The sequence below is a fragment of the Euprymna scolopes genome, chromosome 22 (genome assembly GCF_053919585.1).
Source record: "Euprymna scolopes isolate OS-2025 chromosome 22, ASM5391958v1, whole genome shotgun sequence".
In the NCBI taxonomy this organism is placed as follows: domain Eukaryota; kingdom Metazoa; phylum Mollusca; class Cephalopoda; order Sepiida; family Sepiolidae; genus Euprymna; species Euprymna scolopes.
This window is the reverse complement of record NC_136503.1, coordinates 81,091,285-81,105,460: the sequence shown is the minus strand read 5'-3', so window position 1 is coordinate 81,105,460 and position 14,176 is coordinate 81,091,285. Positions and strand designations below refer to the sequence as shown.

At 30.6% G+C, this 14,176-nt stretch overlaps 1 protein-coding gene across 4 annotated transcripts in view; it reads left to right on the top strand.

Annotated features, from left to right (window-relative positions):
- The window catches only part of LOC145243500 (regulator of nonsense transcripts 2-like), a 124,010-nt gene that overhangs the window by 28,684 nt on the left and 81,150 nt on the right, over window positions 1–14,176 (top strand). For all 4 annotated transcript variants that reach the window (XM_080106458.1, XM_080106457.1, XM_080106456.1 and 1 more), the window contains exons 3-8: window positions 2,293–2,388; window positions 4,318–4,519; window positions 9,382–9,466; window positions 10,925–11,001; window positions 12,149–12,229; window positions 12,343–12,492. In XM_080106458.1, coding sequence (XP_079962584.1) covers window positions 2,293–2,388; window positions 4,318–4,519; window positions 9,382–9,466; window positions 10,925–11,001; window positions 12,149–12,229; window positions 12,343–12,492 — 691 coding nt within the window. The remainder of the gene's footprint in view (window positions 1–2,292; window positions 2,389–4,317; window positions 4,520–9,381; window positions 9,467–10,924; window positions 11,002–12,148; window positions 12,230–12,342; window positions 12,493–14,176) is intronic.

The window sequence follows — 14,176 nt, the reverse complement described above, 5'->3', positions numbered from 1 at the left end:
GGTCATTCGAAATAACCTGTTTCATGCGACATCGTTCACGCGAGGTTTGAATGACTTGTAAACATGTTGATTAAAAAAGTGACAGCCATCTTCTAAAAAAACGGCCCAGTTGACGGTGAAAGAATTAATCTTTTTGGCCAATTTTTTGATATTTGTCGTTCAAGACATCGATCTTTGAAACAATACCAATTTTGTCACGTTCTGAGACACATCTGTCGGAACTTTTTGTGAGACATAGAAACACACACACACAGTTTGCTTTTTATATATTAGAAGAAGACTAGCAACAATGACCAAGTGGACATGAAGTTCGGTTTGAACACAGCTGCTATACTAAGGATATACCTTCACAACAATTTAAAAAAATGAAAGAACAGAATCGTTAAAAAAAAAATAGGTGACAACTTCCCCACTAGATATTTTGGCTGAAGGGATACGAAGAGGAGCACTTTTTGTTGTCTGTGCACTGGAACCTCCCCTCCCCGTCTAAAAAAAAAAAAAAAAAAAAAAAACTGAATAAAAACAAGTTTTCTTTCAATCAAAATAGCAGCATGTGTCTGTGTGACCAGAAAAAAAAAAAGCTGCTGCAGCTGGGTTCAAACCTGAAACGCAAAAGAGAAAAGGAAGAAAAGGGAAAAAAGTTACTGGCAAATGTGCTGTTACGGTCATGACTGCTTATGATGTCATGCTGCAAAATAACGTTTTTAAACATAGTTTCAGTTTGATACACATGCGTGACTTGCAAAAAACGCGATGCGAAAATCCCCCCCCCCACACACTTCCTTTCTAAAAAATGATCCAGTTGACCACTACAGAATTAATCTTTTTTTCTAATTTTCACATATACATCCGAGAGATTCCTCTTTCAGATGGTACCAGTTTCAACTCCGTTTGATGTGGCTGATGAAAATTTTTAGTAGACATACACACATACATACACAGGTCTCCTTTATATAATAAACTAGCATTGCTCAGTCATAAAAATGATTAAATAAAAACGGGACTTGGATGCCATTTCATGTTATTAAAAGAGAAATAAATGGTGGACGTGCGTAAGAAAGTTGAGAATTTTAAAAGATAAGAAAGAGAAAAAAAAGATGCCACGAGTTTGGTACAAGCTTGCATAACTAAAGTTTATCGATGAGACCATGATGACACAACTTTAGTTTTTTAAAATGAAACCACGAATTGACCATTCATGCATCTGATCTGATCTGAACTGCACTGCTTCTTCTCCACCATCTCTGTTCAACATAATATCTCAACACTTAACACTGTTAGTTAATGGAAAACAGATTCCTTATTGATGAAATTTGTGCTAGTTTAGGTAAGATAACGGATAATTAAAAAACATTTTAGATGGAGAATGCCTTAAAAAAAAAAATCAACTTTGTGGGTATTTGTGTTGTCATTTTTTAGTTTTAATCGAACAGATGTACATGCGCATGCAACCGTCCTTTACATAGTGAATTTGAGAATATTTGTTATATACACTTGGGAATTTACATGGTTTTTAAAATTTATCTTAATATTATCTTGAGTATTTTTGTTTAAGCATTAAACATGCACACAATCATTTTTTAATGGTCGATCAACTTTGCTTCACATTTATGAAATGTATAAAATATGTAAAATCTTCCATTATTTGGTAATATTTTACAATAGCCGTAAGATGATTGTTGATTAGAGACAATTTTTTTCTTTATTTGATGGAAATCTCTCCAGACAATAAATAGATGAAGTTGCATATTTTTAGGAATTAACATAAACGGAAGATGATTATTGCAAAGACAGGAGATGCATATCGGTCTTACTATTGAAATGATCAACGCTATATGTAGGAGAAAAAGTCAGCAGTAAGAGTTCCACAAGATAGCAGTTCTTATAGAAAGAAGTTACTGGAATAGGAACTTATTACAATGAGGTATCAAAACAGCAAATTCTGAAGAACATGTGCAATAATAATATTAATAGAAAAGACTGAGACTAGCAACATCACATCTGTGAGAGAGTTGGGTGCAGAGAAGAAGAAAGGGTTTGGCCAATCAAATTACAGATACGTTTCTGCATCTTAGAGCAACATTAAAATACTAACATTAAAATGGTTCTTGGCAAATCTATTTTGGTTTTTAGGATCATTCGTGAAAACCTGGTTTTAACAAATCGGTTTTAAGCTCTTATGCTAAAATGATTTTAGTTATAACATTCTGTATTTTTTTTGGACATTCCATGAGGAGCAGGACGCATTGTATTTGTTTGTTTTTATTTATTTTTTATTTTTATTTTTTTCAGCGATTCTGAGAACAAAAGTACTTATTCCAAATCTCAAATGGCGATTGACAAAAAAGAAAAAGGAAAAGAGAAAACTGATCGAAAGGGGAACAAAAGGTTAATTTTCTTTTTACTTTTTCTTTTTTTTTTTTTTTTTTTTTTTTTTTTGCCAAATCCGTATAAATTGTATCATTTTTCTATCAACATTTCCAACAAGTAGTTGCTTTTGTCATACTAAAATATCGAATTATAGATAAATGCATTCGAAGAAAACGCTTGAAAATTATTTTTCCCATTTCAACAAATCATGGAAAAATAAATTATCTGCAGTTAAAACAATTGTGGCTAACTATAATCATTTGAAGCTTGCTGCTGCTCATCATCATCATCAACAGCAATAACAAGCAGTATATAAATCAATGTCCACAACTTCTTCGTTCTTGAATAATTGTCTTATTTATTTCCATTTGAAATTCCAGATAATTGTAAAAAATTGTGAAAAGGTTTTGTATTCCAAACCAAACTGAATTTTCATTAAACTATTTTTAATGGGGACACATAAATCTTTACAAAACATAAACAATGTTACTCAATTAGCCACCAAATTAATAGTATTCATATCACAGTAGAGAGTGTCACTATTTGGTTTTTCTAAAATGGAGGACAATATTTAGTTTGTTATGGTACACACACACACACACACACACACACACACACACACAAAATTAAAATCTGTCGATAAAAAGAACTTTACTCTTGCTATTAAAACTAATAAATTGATCTTCCAAACTAAAATTTTATTTTTATTATATTTAAAGACTTTTAATGTGACCCAAATCTTTGCAAAAAATGATACCAAATTTATTTTTATAGCTTAATTAGCTAGTGAATTAATGTTATTCGTACCACAAGATCAAGCTATATTTTTCTTTACTATTGAATAAATAAAATAAAGAAACTTAGCCATGTAAAAACAAACACAATTTGATAATAGGTAAATCGTTTTATTCATTAAAGTTTTCAATTTTTTATATATATCATACTTTTATACATATGAATTATCATATTTGATCGTTTGAATGCGAATGTCTAATCTGCCTTATGTTATTGCAAAGTCAAGCAAAACAAGTGAGTGTCATTTTAATGTTATGGATTTAGGATGTTCTGTGTTTTGTCGCAACTCTATTATTTGTTGTCACTATTTGATTTTTATAGATCGGAGGATGGTATTTAATTTGTTAGCGTGCACACACACACACACACACACACACACACATATTCACAGTGGTGGTAAAAAACGAGTTTTTTCTTTGAAAGTTTTACAAGGAGCAACCACAGATTGATGCTCAGTCAAACATGTTTCATGGAAATAACAATAGATTGATGCTCGGTCAAACATGTTTCATGGAAATAACAATAGATTGATGCTCGGTCAAACATGTTTCATGGAAATAACAATAGAGTATAGAGAGAGACTAGCAACGTTTTTTCTGTAATAGCAGAACCTTGGGAAGCTGTACAGAATTTGTAATTGAAACCTTTATTTAATCGATGAGGGTAGATTGTTCTCATTTCATCAGCTATAACCGGAGAGAAATTTTAATGTTATTAGAACACTGCAATCAAAATATGCACATTTTTTTTTTTTTTTAATGTAAAGTCTTTACTTAATTTTTCTATATATTGCTTGATTACTTAAATAAAAAAAATTGAATAGATATACATCAATGTCACCATTGATGTATGTTAGAGATAATCATTGTAATTTTGTAATATTTCCATATATATGAACGAATAATACGTGTTTTAATTGTTATTCTTTCCTTATAAAGCCTGCTTTCATCATCTTTAGGAATGATGAATAAAAGATGAAGAAACTACCTTCTGTCGTCATTCTAGAAAACTTATCATACATAGTTAAGTTATATATAATTAGAATGTTATGTTAAATATTTAAAATAAAACCTTGTTAATTGATTAATGATAATTCAAACAAAATGATTGTCAGTTGATTTCAATAACAGTAGCTTCTCTTTTTGTTTGCAGTTTTGCAAGTAACAGTGTTGGAAATTTGGCAAATGCCACATGTAGTCCCCTGAAGGTTTGCAAAGAGCCACTTGGAGTGGAGGTTAAATCTGCAGCAGAATTGGAAGCATTATGGCAGAAAGAGGAGGAGGAAAAACGTAAACAAGAAGAGGAGAGAAAGAAGGAAGAGGAAGAGAAGAGACAACAGGAAGAAGATGAAAAGGTATTTACTTTTTTTGCGTCGATTGAAAAGAATGGTGTCGTAACAAATAGGTGAGGGATTAAAGAAAATTGTTTGTCATGAATTACCTAAACATAATGATTACGGGTGGAGATCTGAATGGAAAAACTCTGAGGTATCGCTTCATTCTTCAGCATTTCTCCAGGAAGTAGCATAGATTAAAAAATGTTGTTTCCTATCATTCATACTTTCCTGCAAATATGGTCATAAGAAACTTTTTTTTTTTTTTTTTTTTTAATACATCCCAAACAAGGCACAATGACTTTGTGAATTAGAGACCAGATTTATAGCAATATCATAAGCAAGAACTTGTTCAGCAAGATGTTTGTTCACATTACATTTAAATTTATGCATTTTGATAGTTTGAGAAACAGGGTGGGATGAAATTCCAGGGGCAAGCAGTTTATGGAAAGAAGCTATTAAAGTAGAAAGCTTTTTGGCATTTGAAGACCTCTACAGTGAAAAGGTGGGATTTTGCTGCTGCTGAATTTGTCGACAGTATTTATGTTAAGGAATCACAAGTTTGTTGAGGACATTGAAATGCTTGTAAAACAAGCACAGGGATGCAACATTTCAGCGGTGGGATAAGAACTGGAGCTTCATAAGTAGCATGGCTTCTGTTAGATTAGAGACTTTTTTTGTGGACTTTGTACAAGAGGGAGAGACTGGTGTACCAGCCTAGATGTGACAGTTTTCCATATGTAGGCGACTGGTGACTTTGTAAAGATATACTATGTGGATACAAGCATTTGTGAAAAGTTTTCTAGTCTGGTAAAAAGAGCCCATCTTATTTGGAGCAAATATTGTCAGTATTTTCTAGTTATTTATTCCAATTTGTTACCTGTGTATGTTAGTATTTGAATATTTGATGCTTGGAAAGGGTGCTATCAATATTGGTGATTGGTATTCTTATAATTGTTAAATGATAGGAACTTTGTCTTGGTAGTATTAAATATAACCATCCATTTTTGAGTTAGTGGTTCACTTTCCAATATTTCCCCAAACAGTGACACAGAGGTTATGTTGCTGTGTCCGACCACCCAGTGACCATATTCCAGGCTTTTGTCGAGGTATTTTTCTACATGACCAGTCCAACATAATCCAACGATATAGTAACAATACACATGAAAAAATTGAAATAGCTTAAAGTATTTCAATATTGGTATACATAGAAAGAGCTTGATGAGCTAAGAAAGAATCTTTTTAAATTTTAAAAATCTGATTAAAATTAAGGAAGTTATGACTATTTTTGTGCCTCAAATATTTGGATATTTTCCCCTCTTTAAGACCATATGCGTTTCGTCACATTTTTACACTACTTTTTCAGTAAAAATGTCATATCTTTGTTAAAACACAAGATTAAGCAATGAAATTTACCGTATAAGTGTATTTTTGTATAAGGAATCAGAATATGCAACTGAAAATATCCAAAAGTCCATGGTTTCCAAATAATCTGCAGTAAATGTGCATAAATATGCTGCAATTCCTTAAAAATGCCATGTATCCATAAATAGAAAAGAAGTTGGAGAACTCAAAGTTGAATTGTAATGTGCTTTATGTACAAAAAACTTGAATCTAAACATAGGACCATTTAAAAATGAATATATTGCAATATTTCTTTGGTATTATGGTAGATTAACACCTTTTTATTTAACCCCACCCAACCCCTTCTGACCACCCCTCCAAAATGTGATTCTACCTTTTTAGGCAATTATGTATGAAATGCCATGAAAAACTTTAATAAAAGATAAACAAATTATTTTAGAATTTAATGTAAAATAATTCCCCATTACAGGTCATTCTAACGTTTTAGGGCAGTTAACTGTTTTTTTTTTATGGGAGATAAATCCTGTATGCTTTTTGTTTTATTTTTTTAAGACAATTATGTGTGGTTTTAAGAGGGTTTCTATGCAATGAGAATATGGGGAGGGTTGCGATTCGGACTTTGAATTAATTGTAAGTCTAAGGAAAATTATGTGGGAACATACTGAAGACTTGACAGAAACAAAAACAATATTAGAGGGGGGGGGGGCGGTTAGTTTCACAAAAATGTAATGTAAAATAATTCACCATTTCCAGCATTTTAGGGCAGTTAACCAATTTATTTTTTATGTGCATTTTTCTTTAAGGAAGGATCTATTTTTTGTTTGTTTGTTTTAGACGCCTGTATGTGGCTTACAGAGGTATTTTGTTGGGGGGAGGGTTGCCACTCGAACTTAGTGTTATTGTTAGGGTTAAAGAGTGTTTTAGGAGGAGACTTGCCACACATAACTTTAGTAGGTGGGTTGCTAACAGTATTTTGTTTTACTATTTATTTTAAGTCATTACCAAGACTTCAAATATTTAAGTGTCAACTGACATTTGTCTTGTTCTCTGGAAATGCTCAACAGTCAACACTATTTGTGCATTTGTATTACTTGCCGCAGAGGTCGAAAAAGTTGTCCAAAAAAATAAAAAAATAAAATTATAACAAATAAATGTTATGTAAAGCATGTTTTTATTTAATGTAACATGTTTATTCAGCTCGAAAAACATACAGTGCTTACTGATGTATTGGAAAGTTAAAAATGGCGGCCGACTATCTCTTTCACATGGTAAGTTTGGGAAAATGAGTTAAAAATAAAAAACTAGATAAAATACTGTTAAAAACCCGCCGAATATATATCAGCCTATGTTACGGTAACATATATTGAGCGAGTTTCTAACAGTATTTTGTCTATTTTTTTTTCTTATTTATAACCCATTTTCCCAAACTTACCGCCTCAAAGAGAGAGTCGGCCGCCATTTTAAATTTTCGAATATATCGGTAAACTGTTTTTCGAGCTGAATAAACATGTTACATTAAATATAAACACTAAAAACATATCCAGTTAGGTAGAAAAGTAACTTATCTTGCCTTTGATAACATTTATTTGTTATATATTTATTTTTTGACAACTTTTTCAAATCTATTTTCATACATCTTTTGGTTTTGAAAGAAAACATTTGTGGCTGTTCGCAGTAAAACATTGTTTTAATTCGCTGTTCAAAACTAATGCAATGAATAAAAGTGCATGCAAGCTATATATCTACGAAAGTTTACTTTGTTTTTTTAACCATGTTTTCAAATTTGACTAGAAATGTGAGAAATTATAATAGATTCATAATGCCGAATTAGTTGGGATTGTTGTTGTTATACATTCTGAAAACCGAATAGTTCTAAACTAATATTATTCTGATAACATTCTCTAATTAAACATATCAGACCATTTATATTCATATTTTCATGCTTTTCTTAATTCGTTCGTGAATAAAAATTAAAGAACGCGTATTGTTTAGACTGTGCTATGACTAATACTACAACTGCTGCAGTGCTGCTGCTGCTACTAATACTAACTTAATTTGACCAAACTCGAAAAATAAATATTTTTTTCGGGTACGTCCTTTTAAATTATTATCAATTACCGCGGTCCTACTCAACATAAAATAATACTTTTAATTGATAAAGATAGTAAAAAGAATGATTTATTTACTAGTAGGTGTCCGATGAAAATTTTTTTCAAAATGTTCGATACTCGTCATATTAAAGTCTTATTTTTAACACAACAAAAAAAGAAATGGTCAAAAATATTTCGGACACTTGACAGTATTAAGATTAGCACCTCTTCTGATTGGTTTCCAAATTTCATAACAAAATTCTTCATACAATCATGGTACGGGCCTTTAGAAAACAGGGAGGGTCATTATAAAACCTTACCGAAAACGCCATTTTATGACGTTCACATTTTTATCACTTTATTTGCTTAAAACTCTTAAAATATATAATGTACATTCATATTTATTAATTCATTTTAAAGTATATTACTTTTCGAACAAAACAGTAGTAATTTGAAGACTTAAAGTGCTTTGGTTTAAAAAATATGGCTATTTTAGTAGAACTACCTTGAAATCTGTAATTATCCAAAGCGTTTTTTTCGTCCGTGTGTATTACTAATATTAGAGATGACATTGTAGAATCAATAGCTCTGATAGCAATCATTGGAAGTAATTACAATATAGTCATCGCTTCGAGTAGCTACATAGGAATTTTTGGTGTTTGTCCAGAAATCCCTATATTGAAAACAAAAGTAAAGAAAAAATCTTTATCATGCATGTACCCATGGTGGAAAGACACCAAAAATCACATAAATTGATAAAGTTATTTTATTTTTATAAAGATCATTTTTAAGCAAATTTGAGTTTTTGGCGATGTCCCTGTGTTAAGAATTGCTTTCTAAAATCTCGCTAATTTGTATTTGGAATTATTTCCCTCGTTTTTTAAATGCTATTGCAATATCATTGCTGTTCATTTGGCCATAAAAGTTGTTTTTATTTAACAATAAAACTACTTTATTAATTTATGTGATATTTTTAATATATTTTCTTTCCATCACGGGTACATACATCATACCTATTTCTCTTCATTTTTATTTTTTGATACAGGGGGAATTCTGGATAAGCATTAGCTTTTTATATAGAATATTTTGATATAAGTATTTAGCTTTCGTTAAATTCATATTTACATTACATTTTTTATCATTTCAAGTAACACCACAAATGTTATTGAAATATAGGAAATTTTTAATTATGAAATTTCCTATAATGAAGAAAGCTTTTATAGTGATAATCTTTGGTGTGAGTCTTTACTATATCGTATCAGGTCTTGTCCAAGTTTGTGGCTCTTTAATTGATCAACTATAGTGTGAATATGTAAAGTATGAATTTGATAGTTTTTGTGTTGTATTAAAATAAAAATGCATGTTTTGTTTGATTTTTATGTATTGATATTTGACTTATTATATACATGTTTTTTTTTTGTTTTTTAGCAATTAATTAAAGATTATATTCAAGAAGTCGAAGAGCGACTACAACAAAAGAATCATTTGCGAGCCATGAATATTTCTTCTTCTGGTAAATATGAAGTTTTGTTCTTTTTATTAGTTAGAAGTTGCTGTTATTGCACTTTCAAAAAAAGTGAAAATATGCAATTTAAAAATATGGCTACATAAGTTTCTATCATAATAGAAATATATTGTTTAAAAAAAAAAGGCAAATTTAATAGAGTGTAAGTTTATCCAAATGAAATAATCAATTAATCTGAAAGAATAAGATTTCTTGAGATTTTTAATCCTTGTGCATTAGAATTGGATATCCAAAAAATGCATTTTAAGTAAAAATGATAGAAATTACGAAAAATGATTGAGTAGAAAAATAATTACAAGAAAAAATAAAATTTATTTAATAATGCAGTTTTAATGGTTTAGTCTATTGTGGCTGTATGATAAACTGACTTATCTCCTTTGTTTTCAGTTAACTTTCATTAATTAAATTAGGGAATGGCAAATTGAGAATAGATAATGTTTTTGTTTTTTGTTTTTTAATAGTTCTAATATATCTACTCGGTCATTTTTTTAAAAACTTTTTTGAATTTTTACTAATTTTGACATGACACATTTTTACTTAAAATGTATGTTTTGAAATTGTATTATGCTGCACGAGCACAGTCTTCTGGTAAATCAACATAAAATGAAATGTCTTCAGGATGGAAGCCATGTGATTCACTAGTATCGGAGAAGTGGGGGTAAAAAGAGGAAAAGAGAGAGGATTACTTGACTAATTTGCAAATCCCATTCGCCACATTCCACATTTTTTTTTGATATCCAGGTATAATGCACAAGCATTGGATTTTCATTGCTATAGCGAAAGTCAAGATGAAGAGTAAAAAAGTAGTCTAATTAGAACTGATCTGGCAAAGGGCACACATAATATTCTGTGAAAAACATTGCTCCTCTTTGTAATCCCATTCCTCTTTTCAGAGAGTTAATCTTGTAATTGATATCACACAGGATCATCAAATTTGTAATGGTAATTGGGAGCAAGAACAACAGGCCCTAAATGATCCGTGACAAACTTGCGCATGTCATTTCTAGAGGAAAAGGTTGACATAGTCTTCACTCTTCTTTAGAGAAAGCTGTAAGATAAGCAACTTTCCAACCACCCGATAGAGGTTGCTTTATAAACTGTTAATAAACTCGCGAGACCACACGTAAATTCGATGGTACTTTTTACATCAATTTACTGTTAATAATAATATTTGGTTCTTGTTCAGAATTCCTCGTATATCAAAAAGCAGAAATAAAGAAAAAATTTGTAATGTGTAATTTTATTTTTAAATAAGACAATCAAATTTTATGACGAACAGAAGAGCTTTGGCCTTGTCCAGCATTTTGAAAACAAGCTAAAAAAAATAAAGGGAGATAACTTGGTAATTCAAACTTGAGATTTATGTTGTAATGCCTACAAATTCCCATTAATTGCTTTAAAACGATTTTCTTTATAAAAATTTAATTTATAATCTTTTATTTTCAGAAAATCGTCCTGATGAACCATTCTTTAGCAAGTTAGATTCCAGTCTTCGAAGAAACACAGCATTTGTAAAAAAATTGGTAATTAAAAAAAATTTATATTTTCTATTCCCAAAAAAATGATAAAAGCTAAATTTGCTATATTGATGCAGATTAAATATTTTTTCTATAGTTAGAAATGAAATTAAAAATGTTTTCAAAAAAAAAAATCCCTTCTTAAAATCTAGAAAAACTTTAATCATCCTAAATCAATTTTTTAAAACTTTTGTTTCATTATCATCTATAGTAGTTTGGAGCATAATATAATAATTTGTTTTATTCTTTCAACTATAAGCGTCAGGCAATCATTGATCCACCATTGGGTTAGTTTTCAGCCAATTGAATTATTGTCCGAAAGAGCTATGAGTAGACATTTTTCAGGCTTTGAAGCTTCCGTTTGAAATACACCGACTCCAGATAGACTTAATTCTATTCATGCTTAAGAAGTTCCATGTACATAATTAAGAACCTATTAGGAAGTGTGTGTTTGATATGACCACTATTGTCCATTGGAACTGATGGTTTCTTTAATGTAGTCCTAAGTTTACTTATTCAAAATGTTGACAGAACGACTTATCTCTAGGACATTACCAGAAATCGATGTAAGTTTTCAGATCAATCTCTAAAGCTCTCTTTAGTTGATAATGAGATCAACAACATGCAGGGTTGTTTTATGTATGTTGATGGGGAATTGCAAGTATTCTTCAGTACCCCAGCTCTCCACTCACTTCCAGTCCTATTAACAATTGACTGAACTATTTCCTATCATGGATCAGACAATATTAATTTTGACCCTGCATCATTTCACATATGGAAATCGATTCTTGTACAGAATTCTCTCTATATTAAAAAACAAAGAAAAATCTATATGATGTATGTACTCATGACAGAATAAAATATCAAATTCCTAAAAAACATGATCAAGTAGTTTTATTTTTAACTAAAAAAATCAAATTTGGAGCTGAAACCTTCAGAAGAGTATAACTTATAACTAAATTTTACCAACTTTATCCATTATGCCACAGGTTCTTGCAGACAAGATAAGAAATGTAGTCTGAAGAATCCAAAAAAATATTGATAATAAATCCTCGTCTCAAAAATTTAGACAAATATTGTGTTTTTAGTTCCACTTTTTATAAGTTAGTAAAAAGTTAATTTTTAACAATTTTATTTTTTATTTATTTTCCAGCGAAACTTGACCGAATCCCAGAAGGATTCTTTAACAAAGGATATTCAAAGTTTGAATCTCTCCAAGTACATCGGTGAAGCAGTAAGTTTTTATTTTACTTTTTTTTTTTTTTTTGTATATGATGTTTTTTCCCCCCAACGTGTTGCCAAGTTTCCAAAAATGTTGATTCTCTTTGTATATTTTCTACCTTTCAGGCGGCAGCTCTGACTGAAGCTAAACTGAAAATGTCTGATATTAATTGTGCCATCCTGATTTGCAGCCTTCTTCATCAGCGATATGCAGATTTTTCCGCTTGTTTGATGGAAAACTGGCAAAAATATCTCCTCTTCAAGAAAGATGAAAAGGTACATTGAGGTTATTGAATTTTAGTATTTGTTTACAATTAAATTAGAAAACAAAAAAAAAATAGTTCTTGTCTAGAATTCCTCATATGTTAAAAATTAAAAAAAAAATCTGTATGATGTACATGCCCATGATCAAACAAATATCATATTCCAAAAATACGTAAATTGATCAAGGAGTTTTATTTAAGAAAATAAAATTTTATGAGTATCCAAGAAGTGACTGTCTTGCCCACCATGTAAACATGTATAACTCAACAATTTGTACTAGATTTATGCCTACAAAATCTCATTAATCTCTTGAAAATGATTTTCTTTATATAAAAAAAAAAAAACTACTTGATAAATTTATGTAATTTTTGGGACATGATATTTTTTGTTTCGTAACCATGCTATGGAACGTGATATTTTTGTTTTGTACATGTTTTATTAAAAAAAAAAAAAATGTTTTTTTTTTTTTTTTTTTTTTTTTTTTTTTTTAATATAGTTGATATTCTGGACAAGAAGCAAAAACCTAATAAAATCATGTCTATTTAAATAACATTTCATTAAAGGAGTAATTTGTTTGATGTTGATTGAAAGATCATAGGAGGAAATAATTTACTCAAATGGCCAATTGGCTTTTATTACTAGCTGTCCTGATCTGGCATTCTCTGGGAATCTTCTTACAATTTTATTTTTTAACTATAGCTTTAATTTAAACAATTACATTATTTCAGTATCATTTGGTCATTTAATTATTTGAGACAAATTCTTATCAAGCTATAACTAAAATTTTATATGTATGTGTGTTTATATATATTCTTAGTCTATCTGTCAGTTCCACTTTTTTACGGGCTGATCTGATTGGAATTTTGTATGGACCATTGTCATAAGGTACAGCTAAGTATTATGGCATCTGTTCGATGCACAGTTAAGATGATAAATATTATAAATATATAAATATTAATATTAAATGTAAAAATGAGCCCAAATTTAACCATATTCAACCATCAATTTGGCATAAATGACTCCTTCTAAGTTAGCGTATTATAACTTTTGCCTGTCCTTAATGGTGCAACCCCCCGTACGCCCCATGACAGATCACGGACTCCCAACGTGGTGTACCGTGGATTTTTCATTCATGGCCGGATTGTCATTTTCTCGCTGGTGACTGTTGGTGGGGACACATGTGTGGTTTCACAAAAGTACAAATATGAACAAGGAAAGGAAAAATACAACCGCCAATGTTCACATATAAATTGACTGTTGGACTTGTGTGTCTTCTCCCCGTCCTATTGATGTTACATTCATCTATCTCTGTTTCACAGTCAACTCTAAAATTGTCCATGACTCTATTTCACAGTCAACTCAATAACTGTTCAACTGTAGTTGTTATCAACTCCCATCCGACGTCAAGGGTATCTAGTTGTCAACTCTAACTGTCCAACTTCCATCTGCCGTCTAGCGCATCTAGATGTCAACTGCCTGTCTCCTCTGTCTTGGTCTCTCAGGTCGCCCACCCCACCCTGGCTACCGGAAGCTGCCCTTCCCTGTTTTATCATTAGGTTTCTATTGCTATTGTTTGCTATTTCCTATCTATTGTTGATTGTAGGATATTTCGGATTTCTTTGCTTATTCTAAGCTATTTCCTATCTATTGTTGATTGTAGGATATTTCCGATTTCTTTGTTTATTCTAAGCTATTT